Source organism: Vombatus ursinus, unplaced genomic scaffold, assembly GCF_900497805.2.
Source record: "Vombatus ursinus unplaced genomic scaffold, bare-nosed wombat genome assembly UNPS02014893.1, whole genome shotgun sequence".
Classification (NCBI taxonomy): Eukaryota; Metazoa; Chordata; class Mammalia; order Diprotodontia; family Vombatidae; genus Vombatus; species Vombatus ursinus.
Window position 1 is genome coordinate 3,991,863 of NW_020954671.1, and position 15,629 is coordinate 4,007,491.

General features: G+C 37.3%; 1 protein-coding gene across 3 annotated transcripts in view; it reads left to right on the forward strand.

Annotated features, from left to right (window-relative positions):
* DAAM1 (dishevelled associated activator of morphogenesis 1) overlaps window positions 1-15,629 on the forward strand; it is a 202,785-nt gene that overhangs the window by 58,785 nt on the left and 128,371 nt on the right. For all 3 annotated transcript variants that reach the window (XM_027842878.1, XM_027842880.1, XM_027842879.1), the window contains exon 2: window positions 14,545-14,760. In XM_027842878.1, coding sequence (XP_027698679.1) covers window positions 14,581-14,760 — 180 coding nt within the window. In that variant the 5' untranslated portion in view covers window positions 14,545-14,580. The remainder of the gene's footprint in view (window positions 1-14,544; window positions 14,761-15,629) is intronic.

Genomic DNA, 15,629 nt, shown 5'->3' on the forward strand with positions numbered 1-15,629 from the left:
GAGACAGACTACAAGAAAAGAAATATAAAAATTTGTAGCCCACATTCTAGTGAAATTTAGATGTATACATATAGGTTTGTTTGTTTTTTTTCCAGTAGGGCCAATGAGCTTTCTCATTTCAGTGGACATACTTATGGCATCCTGCATGAATAAGATTCCATTACATAAAGCCAGAACTATAGCAATTATAACTAAACATAGAGGGAGAGATAGAAAATAAAAAGTACTAGATTACAATAATGGATATATCTGTAGAGATCTCAAACTCAATTATCTTACTACCTCTGAATCATCCCTGATTTTTCTCTGTCCCACTTATCATATTCTCTCTCCCTCTTCCACCCCCATCCAATCAGTTGCCAAGTTTGGCTGATTCTATCTTCCCAATATTACTTATATCCATCCCCTTATCTCTACTACCTTAGTTACCACCTAGTTCCATGACTCCTCACCTCTCCCTTGGGTTATTGCAATAACTTCCTAATTGGTCTTTCTGTTTCCAGGCTTTTCCCTCCTCAAACTACCTTCCATATAGCTGCTAAAATCTTGAGTGGTATCTGATGATCAAGTCAGTCCCCTGCTGAAAAAATTCTCAATGTTCCCCTATTGCCTGTAGGAGAAAATTTAAGCTCCTCATTGCATTTAAAGCCTTCGCTAATCAGTCTGGAAAGTTGGATTAGGGCTATGTTTCATATGCTTTACATCCTGTACTTTTAATTCTAGCCAAATCACTCCATTGAATTGTATAGGCATTCTATTGTAATTATGCCTACATTCTGCTTTCATGTAGGATGTCTTCTCATGCCTAGAATTCACACTTCTTAAATCTAGGTATTACCATTCCTAGATTCCCCTGAAACTCCTCTGGTTGAGCCTTTAGTGTTACCTTTTCTATGAAGTTTTCCCTCATCCCTGCCCCCCACTTCCTATTGTGTTAGTGTTCTTTCTTTCCTCAGGTAGCCCTATATTTACTAATTTATGAGGGCAAACATTATTTTTGTTTTTGTCTACCTGCAGGAGTCAAACATTTATTAATTTGCCCAATTAGTAGTAAATTCAAGTAGGTCAATGACAGAAAACATAAGAAAGTTTTATATGACATAAATTTTAAGATAGAACAAGATGATACAATGATAAAACATACAATATACTTAGTACCTTAAGTGTTTTTTCATTCAATCATTTTATTTTATTCTGAACTTCAGAAATAAAACAAGCATTTCCATAACACAGTAGAATAGAAAAAAAGATGATTGCAAATGAACTGCAAATCTATTATGTACAACCAGCTATTCCTTTTAAATATGTAACTTATGTAAATATGTAAGTTATGTAACTTTCTTTTTTTCCCCTTTTTTCTTCCTCCCTTCCCCAGCCCACCCCACCCTAGAGATGGCTACCATTAGATGTGTGTGTGTGTGTGTGTGTGTGTGTGTGTGTGTGTGTGTAAAATCTATACTTCTATTTGTCAGTTCTTTCTCTGGATGAAGATAGCGTTTTCTTTCATAGGTCCTTTGTAGTTAACATAAGTATTTATAATAGTCAAAATGACTTAGTCACTCAAAGTTGTTCTAAAAGCAGTATTGCTATTCCTGTATACATTCTCTTGGTTCTGCTCATTTCTCTCTTCATTATTTCATGTGAGTCAGTCCATGTTTTTCTAAGATCATTGAGCTCATCATTTCTAATAGCACAGTAGTATTCCATCACAGTTACATACCACAACTTGATCAGTATTAATTACATTTATTCTTTTTATTGGGGGGGGCTAGGCAATGGGGCTAAGTGACTTGCCTAGAGTCACACAGTTAGTAAGTGTTATGAGTCTGAGGCCAGATTTGAACTCGGGTACTCCTGACTTCAGGGCCGGTGCTCTATCCACTGCGCCGCCTAGCTGCCCCAATTACATTTACTCTTGTGAGAGATCCAGGGAGTACAGAAAGAAACAAAGAAAAGTAGGACTGGACCTGAGGGTCCCAAGTTTGGGTTTTACTAATGAATAAGCAGAGGCCCAGAAAAGTTAAATGACTTACTATTACAAGAGAACTGGGATGAGAACTCGGGTAAACCTGTGCTATTTTAGATGGAGGGAAAGAACCAGTTGTCTTTTAGAGACATGATTGTTGAATTAGCCATAGCATAGAAAAGATTCTCAGTGAGGCTATGGCACTGTTTCTAGTAGATGTGGCTTCTCTCTTTTCCTTGTAGAAAAGTGCCTCATCAGCTATGTGTAATGACTTGAACAGAAGTGGGACCTTCACCACCGATTTATCTTAAGCTAGTATATTTTATGCCCCTAGGTGAATAAGGAAGCTGTTTCAGGCTCTAGAACCTTAGCCCCCTGCACCATTCCAATCTCAAGGACAGCCCCTTTGATTTTAAGAGGAAAAAAGTAACCTAGCCCATATGATGAAGATCCTGATAAATATTGCTCCTCTCACATACAGGAAAGATTTTTCCTGACCTTCAGCTGTGCTCTATGAAAAGAAACTTTTATTGTGAAGACTCATCTTGGGTTCAGAATACCTGGCTAGAATACCTAACTCTCTGTGTTCCTGAATAAATCACTAAATCAGTCAGAGACTGTTTTTGCAAAATGAGGATAATATTTGGACTGTACCTTACAGAGGGTGTGATAAAAAGTGAAATTAGTATTGACTAGATAGAGTGCTCTCTGGTGCAGTTGAGAATTATATGAAGGGAATTTAGAGAAAACATCACAATTTGTTAATTGAAGGTTTTAAAAAATTCATTTAGAATTAATTTCACAGGCTGACATAAGAAATTATCAAATATATACCACAAATCAGAGGATATATGCACATTTCATAAAGTATTTAGAGGATTCAAATGCTCTGAAAAAAAGCGCTCATTCAGTGATCTGCATTTAAATTAATAAGGAACAGGAGACAAAAATGGTCATATTCTGAACTCAGCCTTCATTTATTCAGTTAGTTTCCATTGTGATTTATTTTTTTGTAAGCTTCCCTCGATTTAATGGAACTGATGGAGGGGACGGGTTGAAAGTACAAGCAGAGATTTGACAGCCCAATCAAGTTTTGCATTCTTGTAGTATTGCTATACATTGGGTTAGTTGCTCTCTGTGTTTTCCTCATCTTCCAATGATCAGAACCTCTTGAGTAAGAGCCACCTTTAATGAAGGGGTTAGGATTCTGTCTCTAGTGGCCTGTTGAAGGAAAAGAAGTAAAGCAACTAATATAGCCCATCCCTTTTTGAGGAATGCATCAGAGTTTTTGAATCTGGTAAACAACTTGCCACAGCTATAATTTTAAACCCAGAAATTACCATGCCCTTTGGTTTCTATAAACATGTGTAGCACTTGCAACTACAAACAGTATCAATGTAAATGTGAGAATGTCCAGTATGTTTTATGTCTGACATGAAAAGTATGGGAGAGTCAGGGTTCCCCCCACCCCATATCAGGCCACTTTGGTGTTTTGCCTCTTTTCTTTTCCTTTCTTTTTTTTTCCCCTATTTTTGGTGACAGTTTCACAAATTGCCTAGATGGGCAAGATGCCTCTAAGCCCAAAGAATGAAATAAGTAAATGAAGTTAGTGGCTGAGAAAAATGTGAGAGGAAAGGAGGGGAAAAAATCACTTCTTCCGAAATATTGTCTTCCCGGCAATAACTAATAAGCTTGCTAGATGTGCAATGGGAATTTTTTTGTAGAAGTGATTAGCTTAGAATATTAAATCTCTTGGGTATTTCAAAATGCAGGGAAACTGAAGATTCTTGTTTTGTTTGTCTTTTTTTTTTTAAATAATGCTTCTCCCTTCCCCCAGAATACACTGAGAATTTCCTATCTCATGTAGATAAACTGAATAACCTTACAAAGTGCTTGATTTAATGATGACAACTGGTCTATAGAGTCTAGACCAGCCTTCCTTCCAGGAATTTGCTCTGCTGATACACATAGGAATGTCACTGCAAAGGAATCTGGTTGAAATGTTTCCACTAACACCAATCCTTAAATTTCAACCTGTTCTCCTTTCCCTTGCTTCTTACCACACCCTTGAGATAACTCAATTGAAGAGTTCTAGAGCCTTAGATTTTAGGGCTGGAAGAACTTGGAGGTCATTTGAATCTCACTATTTTACATAAGGAACCTGAGCCCTAAAAAAGTTAAGTGACTTGTCTTGTCTTATAAGGTTTTGTTCATCAATCAATTTTTGCTCATTGAAAAGTGCTGACATCTGCTATGAGATAAAGGATAGAGGTCTGTTAATGGTTACCAGAGATCGAATTTAATTTTAACCAAGAATCTTTGTTCTACATAGTGATCCCTTTTCTTCTTTTGCAATTATATTAAAATAGCCTTGGTATAAAAGGAGTGTAAAAAAACATGAAAGAAAGAAGTCAGTTAGTGAATCTTTTATTTGTTTTGAGTAAACATGAGGCTATAGTCCATCTGGACCAGTCTTCATTTCTTTTCTGTTTGCAAAGAATTGTAATTTTTCTTGGAATGAATGTAGAGTTCTATTCTAATTCCAGTTTAAACAATGGGTCTTGTGTATAAGTCAAGATCAGACCTATTCACTAATAAGAATCTTTGGTGATATTATTTCGTTTTTCTGAGAGAAACCCAATCAGTCAACAAAACTTTATCAAGTGCCTCCTATATACCAGGTACTGGGAATACAAAGACAAAAATGAAAGTCTCTACCTTGAAAGAACTTGCATTCTAATGAGTTGGATGACTCATACATAAGAGTAACATAAAAATATACACTATAAATACATGGTAATTTTGGGAGATAGAATACTAGGAGCTTGGGGTGGAGTGTAGATGAGGAAGGAAGGGGAATCAGAAGAGGCTGTATACGGAAGATGGTCCTTGACATGCATGTTGAAAGAAATGGTAGATTCCAAGAGGCAGCGGTGAGAAGGAAATGCATTCCAGGTATGATGGAAATCTAGTCCTAAGTCAAAGAGAGGGGAAATGGAGCATTGTGTATGACAAACATGAGCAAGAAGACCACTTTGGCTTGACTCAGAGAGTGTTGTGAAGGGCAGTCGTGTGCAATAAGGTTGGAAAGGTAGATTAAGGTTATAGTGTTAAATATTATATTGTTATATACTTTGTCAAAAAGACAATTGTAATCATTGTCTTTTTCTTCATTATTGTTATCTTCCCTCATAGTCTTCTTTATATTGAACATAATCTTATTTTTTTCTCCAAAAGCAAGTTCCATTGTATCACCAAAGCTTCTTATTTTAAGTAGGTTGAATTGTGATGTCTGCGCAAGGCCCATGTGTGAATCTGGATTTTAATGATATTCTATATCTATTCCAGAAAAATTACAATAATTATATGCTCACTTTTATGTCTGTATGATAGGTATGCTATTTACTATCTTTACATAGAAATTTGCTGAAAACAAGAACATAACAATTGTTATGGCTTAAGCATGAAAGTCATGATCATATAATAAATAATAACAATAATGATAACTTATATTTTATTTATAGCTAGCATTTCTTTAGTGTTTTAAGGTATGCAAGGTAACTTTACAAATATTATTAACTCACTTGATGCTCACCACTACCTTAGGAGGTAGGTAGGTGTTTTATTATCCTCATTTTATGGAAGAGGAAACCCAGGCAGACAGAGGTGAAATAAATTGCCAAGGGTCACACAGCTAATAAGTGTCTAAGGCTAGATTTGAACTTGGGCCTTTCTGACTCCAAGTCTAGCAGATAAATGTACACAAAACTGTATTTTCATACTTTCTACTCCTGGACAGGATCTTTTTCTTGAATGCCAGAAGCAAATAATTTTTTTTTTCAATAACCAAGGAAGGCAGTGTTATATAGTAGGAAGAATGCTGCTTTTGGAGAATTAGGCGACCTCAGTGGCTAGTGCTGGTTCTGCCATTAATTAATAGTATTGAAGAGGATCACTTAACCCCCTGGGTATCAATTTGCTCATCTATAAAATAAGAGGGCTTATTACTACTCTGCTTTCAAATTCTAATGTTCTGTGAGTTTAAGAATGTGACCTGGTCCTCTTCCCCTCGATCTAGGTCAGAGTTATTCCAGACATAAGCACTGTCAAAACTTATAAGCTGTGACTGTTTCAGCTGTCTTTTTCCAAACACTCAAAATCTCCTACATAATAATCATCTATTCTCTGAAGCAGGGAAGGTGCCCAAGGGGTGGCTTGTCACCCAAGTCTCTCAAAAATAGTGTGTGCTATGGCGAGGAAAACTGGGCAGACAGGGCTGTGTCTGCACTTAGTTAAATGTAATGATGCTTAAGAGGATTAAGTTGGAAAGATCAAGTGGACCTGACCAAATGCTCTCAGAAGAAATCTGTGCCAGAAGCAATACTCATTTTGCAAGCATTTAGGTTTTTATTCTTTAAAATTAGCAAGGAAGGGAAAGGTTCCAAAAGAATCCAGGGAAAATCATGACAGGTTACTTATATCCTTGGAGACCTGGCAGAAGGGGATAGTGACCAAGAAGTCAGGTCACTTAACCAGCCATTTCCATGCTCTCTGGCCACCCTTTTTTCCCTCCCTATCACCCTCCCAGTGAATCTTAGGCTCTGATAGGTGAGCTTTTTGCCGTATCTTGCCTGGAAATAGGCTTCCACATCACTTACCAGGTATTTGCAAACCATACTCCCTACACTCTAGCTATTCTCCTTATCTTCTTCATCCTCCTCCCATTAGATTCTGGAAACCATCTCTGGGCTCTGATAGGTGAACTTTTGCTAATCTTTCCTGAAGCCAGCCCTGCATGTCGCTTCTCAGATATTTCTAAACCACGCTACTATGTGTGTATCCCCACTCCACCTTGTAGCTCCCCTTTATCTGTCTTACCCTGTTAGAATGTAAGCTCCTTGAGCACAGGGACTACCTATATTACTTTGTATATGCATTGCTTAGCACAATGTGGGATATCTAGTAAGTGCTTAATAAAAAGGCTTTATCATTCATTCATAAGTATTCTTTCCCTATGAACATGATACCATCTTATTTTCTTTTCCTTTCTGAGTTTCTAACTCATTTGCATTTAAAATAGGTGTTTGTAAGGAAAGAATATTGTGAGTTATATCAAGTGCTATGTGAGTTAGTTTTTAATTGTAAATGGGAATTCTTTTTGAAAAAAAAACATGAATTGAAGATTAAAAACTAAGAACACGTTAAGAAGCAAATCCTTCCATGTGAATAGACCTCTTTGAGTCTTCTTGTTCATGTGGTTACGGGTATAGTTCACCAACAATGATAATAGTTAAAAATAATAATAGTAATAGTTAGCATTTAACTTTAAATTTGGTAGAGCACTGTATAAATATTATCTCATTTTATCCTCACAACAACCCTGAGAGGTAGCTGCTATTACTTATCCCCATTTTATATTTGGGGAAATCAAGACAGAGACAGCTTAAGTGACTTTCCTAGAGTCACACAGGTAGTAAATGTCAGAGGCTAAATTTGAACTCAAGTTTTCCTGACTTCAAGTCCAATATTCTATCCACTGTGCCACTCATCTGCTCAATATTTATATTAATGTTTGTTAAAATCTATATTTTTAGGTCTTTGAGTTCAGATGGAAACTTCAACCTGAAAGGAAAAGATAGACTTTTACATTTGTTAACAAACAGATCTCTTTTTCAATTTTCCCCTTTCTCTTCCCTGCCCCCGGGATTTTGGGCTTAAACCTGCTCTCCTTTCTGACTATTTCTGTTAGTGGCACCAAACCATTCAATCTCCACTGTTTGAAACCTTAGTGTTTAATTCTTCCCTTCCTCCTCCTCATCTAATAGAAAATACTGTCTTTTTAAATGTTTGTTATATCTTGGTTACTGACCTCTCTTCCACTGTCTCTCGCAGGTTCTAGTAAAAGCTACTCCTCCTATGGACTTGTAATAAATAGCTTTTTCCTGGCATTCAAGGCTCTATACCTTGTTACCACACAGCTTTTTTTTTTTTAACCTCGTACTACTAATAAACATGTGGTAGTTGTTATGCAAAGTAGACTATTTGCCATTCCTTGTAATTAGTCCTGTTGTGTTTTGCTTGCTCACAACATTGCCTATACCTGAGATAGTTTTACTTTCTGTCTATTAACATCCCTTTCCTCTATTAAGACAAATTTGAAATATAGCCTTCCTCCACATAGTCTTTCTTGATTCCTTCCCTTGAGTTAGTAAAACTTGCACTCCTAAGATCCTGAAAGGTACTTGGTTTGAATTTCTCTTATGTATTGAGGTACTATGTTACAATATAGTTTCAAGGCTGTGATTGGAAAGAGCATCAGACTTGTTTGGATCCCAGCCATCCTACTTACCTGGCTATCATTGGCCTCAGTTTCCTTTGTATGGCAAATGATTTTGTACTAGACGAATGTTTTTTTAGGGATACCTTCTGCTCTTAATCCTAGGATGCTGTGATTTTATGTTAGTTATTTCTAGGTGTTGTGACTTTGACAATAGGGATTTATTTACTCTTTATACCACTCCCACAGACTAGCACAATGCTGTGCATACGATAGGCACTTAGAGAATGTGTGACTGTTTTGTGGACTTTTTCAAATTCAAATATTTTCATTCAGGGTCCAGCCTCATTTCCTTTTTCTTTCATAAAGTCAGCTTACTACATAGTCACTGTTGGCCTTTTTTGGGGGGGATCTCTTCTTGAATAATTTGAGTACATGATGACTTTCCAATTCCAGTTTCTCTTTCTGACCAATACAAGTTTCCTGATAGAGGAACTTTGTTATGTTGGGTTTTGGGGATTTATAGCCTAAGCTCTTGGTCAAAGTCCTAGATTGCTAAACAGAACAATTGTTGGCAGCCTTTGAGATGGAAACTTGGAATGATGGTACATTGATAGTTTGCAGTTCTGCAGTAATATCTAGAGTTTTTTTTCTCATTGTATGTGTGTGTGTGTGTGTGTGTGTGTGTGTGTGTGTGTGTGTGTGTGTACTAATACATTGTGCTAGGCCTTCAAAGGATACCATCAATAAATACTTTCTTTGGCAAAGGCTCATTTGGGGTTGAGGGCATGCAAGAACATCACTTGATTCTTCTACTTGCCTAAGATTAAGTACCAAAGGAAGTAGAGGAAGTAGAAACCTTCTGATTGCCAGTAGTCCTATTAGTAGTGATATGTGACTACCAAGGTAAAGTTGGACTTGAAGCAGCAATCTGGAAACTCCTTTCATGAGACGTTTGGTTTTTTTTTTTAAGATGACGGGGTAATAACACTTTCTATTTGCATTGAGGAAGTCATTGGGTTGGGAGGAGTGTCTTCTGGCTAAGTGGAGTTTCCAGAATCCACTCCAAAAAGTGCCTTACTGTACTTTTGAAACCAAATGTGGGAAGGGCTGTCCCCATTGGGCATGATGGCTATGAAATGCCTTTTCACAGTTTCCTGACTGAAAGGATGTGGATATTTCAGAGGAAAACAAAATTCCCTTTGTGTTTCTAGGGGGTATTTGTTATACTACCCCCAGCTTATGTAGACTGTGTTCTATTATTTTGTTTCCAAATCTTATTTGGCATCTTATGTTCTTGGGAAATAAAACCAGACATGTGGAATGTGTAAGAGAATAGAAAGAGCTAGGAAAGAAGCAAAGCATTTTTTCCCCAAATTCTTCTTGATAAGATAATTTTGGTTAACATACTATCATCACAATCCAAAATGTACATCAGTGAGCTTTTTAGAAACTTGTGAAACTCACAGTTTTTAAGCTTCTGTTGTCTCCTTTGTGCAACTTTAAACACATTTTTTGATATTTCAAAATTTATTCTTAGCTTTTGTTTTCACATCACTTACATTTCCCACTATATTCCTCTTATCTCATTCCAGCAAGCCATCCCTCATAAGTAGGAAGAAAACAGAAGGGTAAAAAGTTCAGCAAGACTAACCAATGTGTCAAAAGTCTGACATGTGCAGTGAACGATTGGCACCCATACGTAGTCCTTACCTCTGCAAAGAGTCATGGGGAGGTATCTTCTGTCTCTTCCTTGGGTGCTAAGCTTGGTCATTATGATTTCTCAGTATTCAATTATGATTGTTTTGTTGTTTTTTTTTCCATTTACCTAGTTGTAGTCATTGTATATATTGTTTTACTTGTTTTGCTTACTTCATTTTGATTCAATTAATATATCTTCCCATGGATTCTTTCAATTCATCTGTATTTTTCTTCTCTGTATTCTTTAAATTCATAATTTCTTGCAACACAGTAAATTACGTGGGGAAAAAAAAGCCTTGGAAAATAGAATGGAATGGAATGCCATTACATATATGTACCACAGTCTGGTACATCTATTTTGTTTCCTATCATTTGCTACTACAAAAGAAGTTGCTGTAAATATTTTGGTGCTACTCTCTGATTCCTTCCACTTTGCTGATAGGTACAACCCTGCAGTTGGGCTTCATAGCTTTTCTGATTCCTCCCTTGCTGGAGTATTTAGGGTGTACTGGCCTGGTTCCCTGCCCTGAGTAGTCTGTTAGACAGAACAGGGAACCCTGGGTTTCACTCCAGTAACCCTGTTCTCTCTCATCTCTCTTCCTTTCCTTCTTTGGCTAAGGTGAATGAGCATCTACTACTCCCCCCCCCCCCACCTTGGAGAGAATGGGGAAGGTCATCTGGATTAATTCTCTGCAGTCTTGTGGGGTACAGGGTCCCAAACCTAGGGGTATTCTCAGAAGGCAGCAAATTTCATTCTCCCCCCTCTTATCCCATTTTCCTCATGTGGCTGAATGAAATAAATGTTTGCCACTTGTTGAGGGATTGGAGTAGGGCATCAGTAATAAATTTCTGTAGGAAGAGAGGATCCCAATATAGGCCAGACATAATCCTAGGGGTTGTTTGGTTGTATATCATTGCCAGGATACTGGGAGGCTGGTGTGAACAGGAATACTGAGTGAGCGCTTCAAGGACTAGAATTTTGCAGTGTCAATTCATAAAGATTTTACTTTTCTGGATTCTCTTTGTCCTGTGAATTTAGCTGTACTCATTCTCTATCTGATGTATAATTCCTCTTTTCAGAGATTGTTGAGAATTTATGGGGTTTGAAAAAAGTTTCTAGCCTGCCATCTTCTTGGTCCCATGACTTACCTTTTTTCCCCCGATGGCATAGCTGATTTTCCCTCTAAATGTATCTGTAGTAAAGGAAAAAGACAGCTATTAGGTATCTTCTACTGTGTTTTTTACTCTGAGAGACAAACATCTCTTTAAAATATTGAACTTTTAAAGAAAACTTCAAGATTTGAATATCAGCATTAATGTGTCAGATTTGTTTGAAATGTCATTTCTTTCTTTTTCTTTGGATTTGCCTTCTATTAAAGACTTTCTCTTGTCTTTTTCACTACCTCACATGGTTGTTGTGAGGCTTACATGAGATCATGTATATAAAAGCATTTGGTAGATTGTTGAAGCACTCGCTGTATAAATGCCATTCTAGTCGACCACTCTAATAACCTTATATTGCTTCAGGAAGCCTAGAGATCAGACAAATTCTTTCTGGCATTTGGGTAACAAAGGAAAAAAAATGGCCTCATTTCATTGTTAAGATGTCAGCATTTTATTGGAACATTTTTGTAGAATTAAACATGAAAGATTATCTTGATTGAAATGCAAGTAGACACACAAATCTAGTTCTTAACATAGCTTGCAAACAGGCAAGTCCATCACTTGGAGTTTCTATTGATATCTGGCACATTCAGCTCTTTTCAACCTGAATGGATGATACACATAGCACTTATTCAGAGAATGTTTATGTCACCCTAATTGAAAAGATTGAAACCAATTTGTAGTAGTCACCAGCACAGTGATCTTAGAATGGAAACACTTACATTGCTTAGATTCTCATTAGGAAATCAGTTAGCTCTGTTACCCAAGGGTTAATAACATTGTAATAAAGCCTTTCTGCTAGAATATGGCACATATATCAATTTTCATTAGTTGGAGAGAGGTAGTTTAGCAAGACTTTGCAAGTCAAAGTCTTGAGGATGATCAGTAGCACTCTCCCCAGCAAGCTAGAAGGAATAGAGAGTTGAAACATTGGTTAAGAAATTCTAAGAAGCTGACTACTCATGTGTTAGAACATGGTGCACATGTGGCCAGTGTATAAGGTCTTATTCCTCTGGTGGATAAGTTAAGTCTGGTTGGAGACAATCTACCTTGGGTACACAGCCAGTCATCTTGTGGATAGGTTGTATTGCCTGGAATGGAGATTCAGTTGAAGGACTGTGTTTGCTAGAACGAAAGTGCATTTCATTATCAATACCTTGAAAAGATCATGTAAGGTAATGACTTCACCTCTGTTGAGGAAAAGCAAAACTTAAAAATAAGTCTATTTGTGATATAGTATTAATAATAGAAAATGCACAGGCTGTTCTTCCAGTGTCCTATAGCTAGCATCCTTTTATTGTTATAGGGCACTTGCAGAATCTCCATGTGGAACCCTCTTTTTGAGTTAGTACCCTTAAGAGGTCCCCCAGCCCCAAAAAGAAAAGGGCATTGTAAGCTATTCTGACTAATTACAAGAATAGTATTGATAGAATGCCTGATTCTTTGCTAAGCAAAATGCACCTCTTCCAGAATCCAAAGTAGCCACTTAATTGTTTCCTTGTGCAGTGCCTAGCAGTTACCTGCAATATTTCAGATGAACTGCATTTTCGATACACCAGAGATTGCCTTTTTGCTTCTGAACAAGTGCCAGAAGCTGAGATGAGCAGAAGTCCATTGGTTGAAGGCCCAGATGCCAAGATGGAATTGACCTGATCTGAATTAAAAAAAAATCAAGATGTTCCAACTCAGGTCCCATGACTTCATTAACAACTCATCACTTTGGAGACTGTGGAAGAGGGGAGACCCCAATTGTTTGGGGAAGGGAGTATAGAAAACATGGTCCCAGCTGGGTTGATTCAGAGAATATATAACTCTTAGGGAGACGATCCGAGTATGATCTCTTTTTGTTTATGAAAACATAGTATTAGGTAATCAGCTAGAAGTAATATATTACTCATTTGGTTCATTATCTCTCTGGAATACAGAAGCAATCTGTGTGGGGACAGTGAACAATCTCAAGTTCTTAAAACTAAGATTTGTTCAGCTGAGTTTTTAATGCGCTTAAAGAAACAACAACAACACCTTCCTACTCTGTTTACCAGAGCAGAGATGTCAGATTTGCTGCCCGTAGACTACATACAAGCTCCTGCAAAACTCCCAGAGTGGGCCAGAACCAGATTAAAATGTAATTGGGAAATGTTTAACAAGATAAATAAAAAGTACAATATAACATAAATCATATAAATTTGTGGTCTTTTAAGACTACACATGGCCAGCGAGGATCCAGGGAACGCTTTCTGTTTGACAGCTAGGAGCTAGAGGATCTTTATCTTGTCTGAACAATATGTATCTTCCAGTTAGCTACTTCCTTACTTGTGCCCTCAGAGCTCTTTAGACTAATCTGCGATTTGGAGATATGGGACCTTGTTTGGTGGTAGTGTTATAAAAGGCATTATTATATTGCTTTGAATTTAATTAAGTAATTGTGATGAACAATTTGGCTTTCAAACATAAAACACCTTGTCAGAGCCATCATTATTCATGTGATTTGAATCCATTACTTGAGTATCAGTAATCAGTAATATCAGTATCTCATTCCCAGTTTAGTAAACAGAACCCAAGATAAACACATTCTTGTTTTGTTGAACAAATTTTGAATTTGTGGAACAATTTTGTTTGAATGTTCTTTTACTGAAGAAATGTTCTGGATTGGTTTTTAAACCTCACCTTTTCTTTTTTCTGGCTAAGCAGTAGGGTTAAGTGACTTGTCCAGGGTCACATAATAAGTGTCAAGTGTCTGAGGCCAGATTTGAATTCAGGTCCTCCTGACTCCAGGGCCAGTGCTCTATCCACTGCATCACCTAGCTGCCCCCTAAACTTCAATTTTGCAAAATTATTTTCTTACTAGGGCAGAGAGCGCTTCCTTGTAAATATCACAACTTGATAGTTTTTGGTTGTGTTCCTTTTATTCTCATTTAATATTTATTGAGCACTTGCTTATTGATGCTGTGCTGGGCACTGAGAGGAACACAAAGATGAAGAATGACGCAGACCCTGTCATCAAGAATTTTTAAGTCTAGTAGGAAAGAAATTTACAGACATAAATAACTATAGCATGAACAGGGGTGGGGTGGAACCTGCTTGTACAAGCTCCATCGTTGGATTTTCAGTGTGAGCATTTCTTTGGAAATGGGGAGATGGTACAAATATAGATATTGGGGAACCACTGGAGGTTAGTGAACAGGGAAATAATGTGATCAAAACAGTACCATGGGAATATTAAATTGGCCTCCATGTTTGACAGATAGGAGTTGGGAAGATCAATTTAAGACATGAATTTGTCCTGAAAATATCTAATTAAAGGCCTGTTTTATTCTTTTATATAGCTGGCTGCATCTTAGCATAACCTCTTGCTTGTACTGCATGTCCGTAATTTGATTTGATGTATTTTCTCCTTTGAATAGAGGTACTCAATTCTCCCATTTTCTCTCTCTAGGGCTTAGTCATTCAAGAAGTATAAAGAATTTTGACCATGACCCCAAGGAAAAGAAGTGGACGGATTTCCTTCGTCTTTTGTTGTTTCCAAAGTAATGATCCCCCTGAGATTACATATCGATTACGCAATGACAGCAATTTTGCGCTTCAGACAATGGAACCTGCATTTCCCATGCCCCCTGTGGAAGAATTGGATGTTATGTTCAGTGAGCTTGTGGTGAGTATTGAGTATGAATCAGTTACTCTCATACGGTAGAGGAGGACTCAAGAAAGAACTTGAACAATGACTGTTGGCTTCTCTTTCCCCACTGCAGTACCCAGACTGATCCCCCTTTCATTCTTTTCCCTTCCCTCATCACTGAGTTGAAAAAGTAGGAAGAGGGATGGAAGGTGAAATAGATGTACTCAAGTGTTTTGAAACTGTTTTAAAATGGTAGAATGGATTTAGGCCCTAAAAGAGGCCATATTGCATCCTGCCTTATTGTCCCTTCTGGTCACCCATAGTGACCTTTGGTGAGACTTGAAAGTAGTAAGTAATACCCCACATTCTTCTTACATCCTGTAGAATTGCCCAAGGTCTTTTTCTCCCATGTACTCTGATTTTTTTTGGACACTTTAAACATACCATTCCTTTTCTTGCTTTTTTTTTTCTTTAACAGAAAAATGAGGAAACTTGTTTTTAAGACTCTTTGAAAGACATAACCTTAGTATCATTATATAGTGTAATGATGGGTTTTGAGCAGTCACTGTTGAAGTTAACTTTTTTCTAGGTACTATCTTATTTGAGAAGTGATATATCGAAATAAGTGACATTTAGTGATATCTATCTTGGTTCCATCATACAAGCACATTGTTCAATTTCTTTTTAAAAAATCCCTTTGAAGTGTTTCTGTTCTGTTTGAAAAAACTCAAGTAGAAAAAATATATAGGCATTAAAGCCCTGGTGTATGATAAAGGAAAAGTGGTTTTGGATCTAGAACTGCCCTTACTTGATCATATTATGCCTTCTCTAAAGAAGTTGGCTCTTGCGGGCAGCAAGTGGCGCAGTGGATAGTGCACTGGCCCTGAAGCCAGGAGGACCTGAGT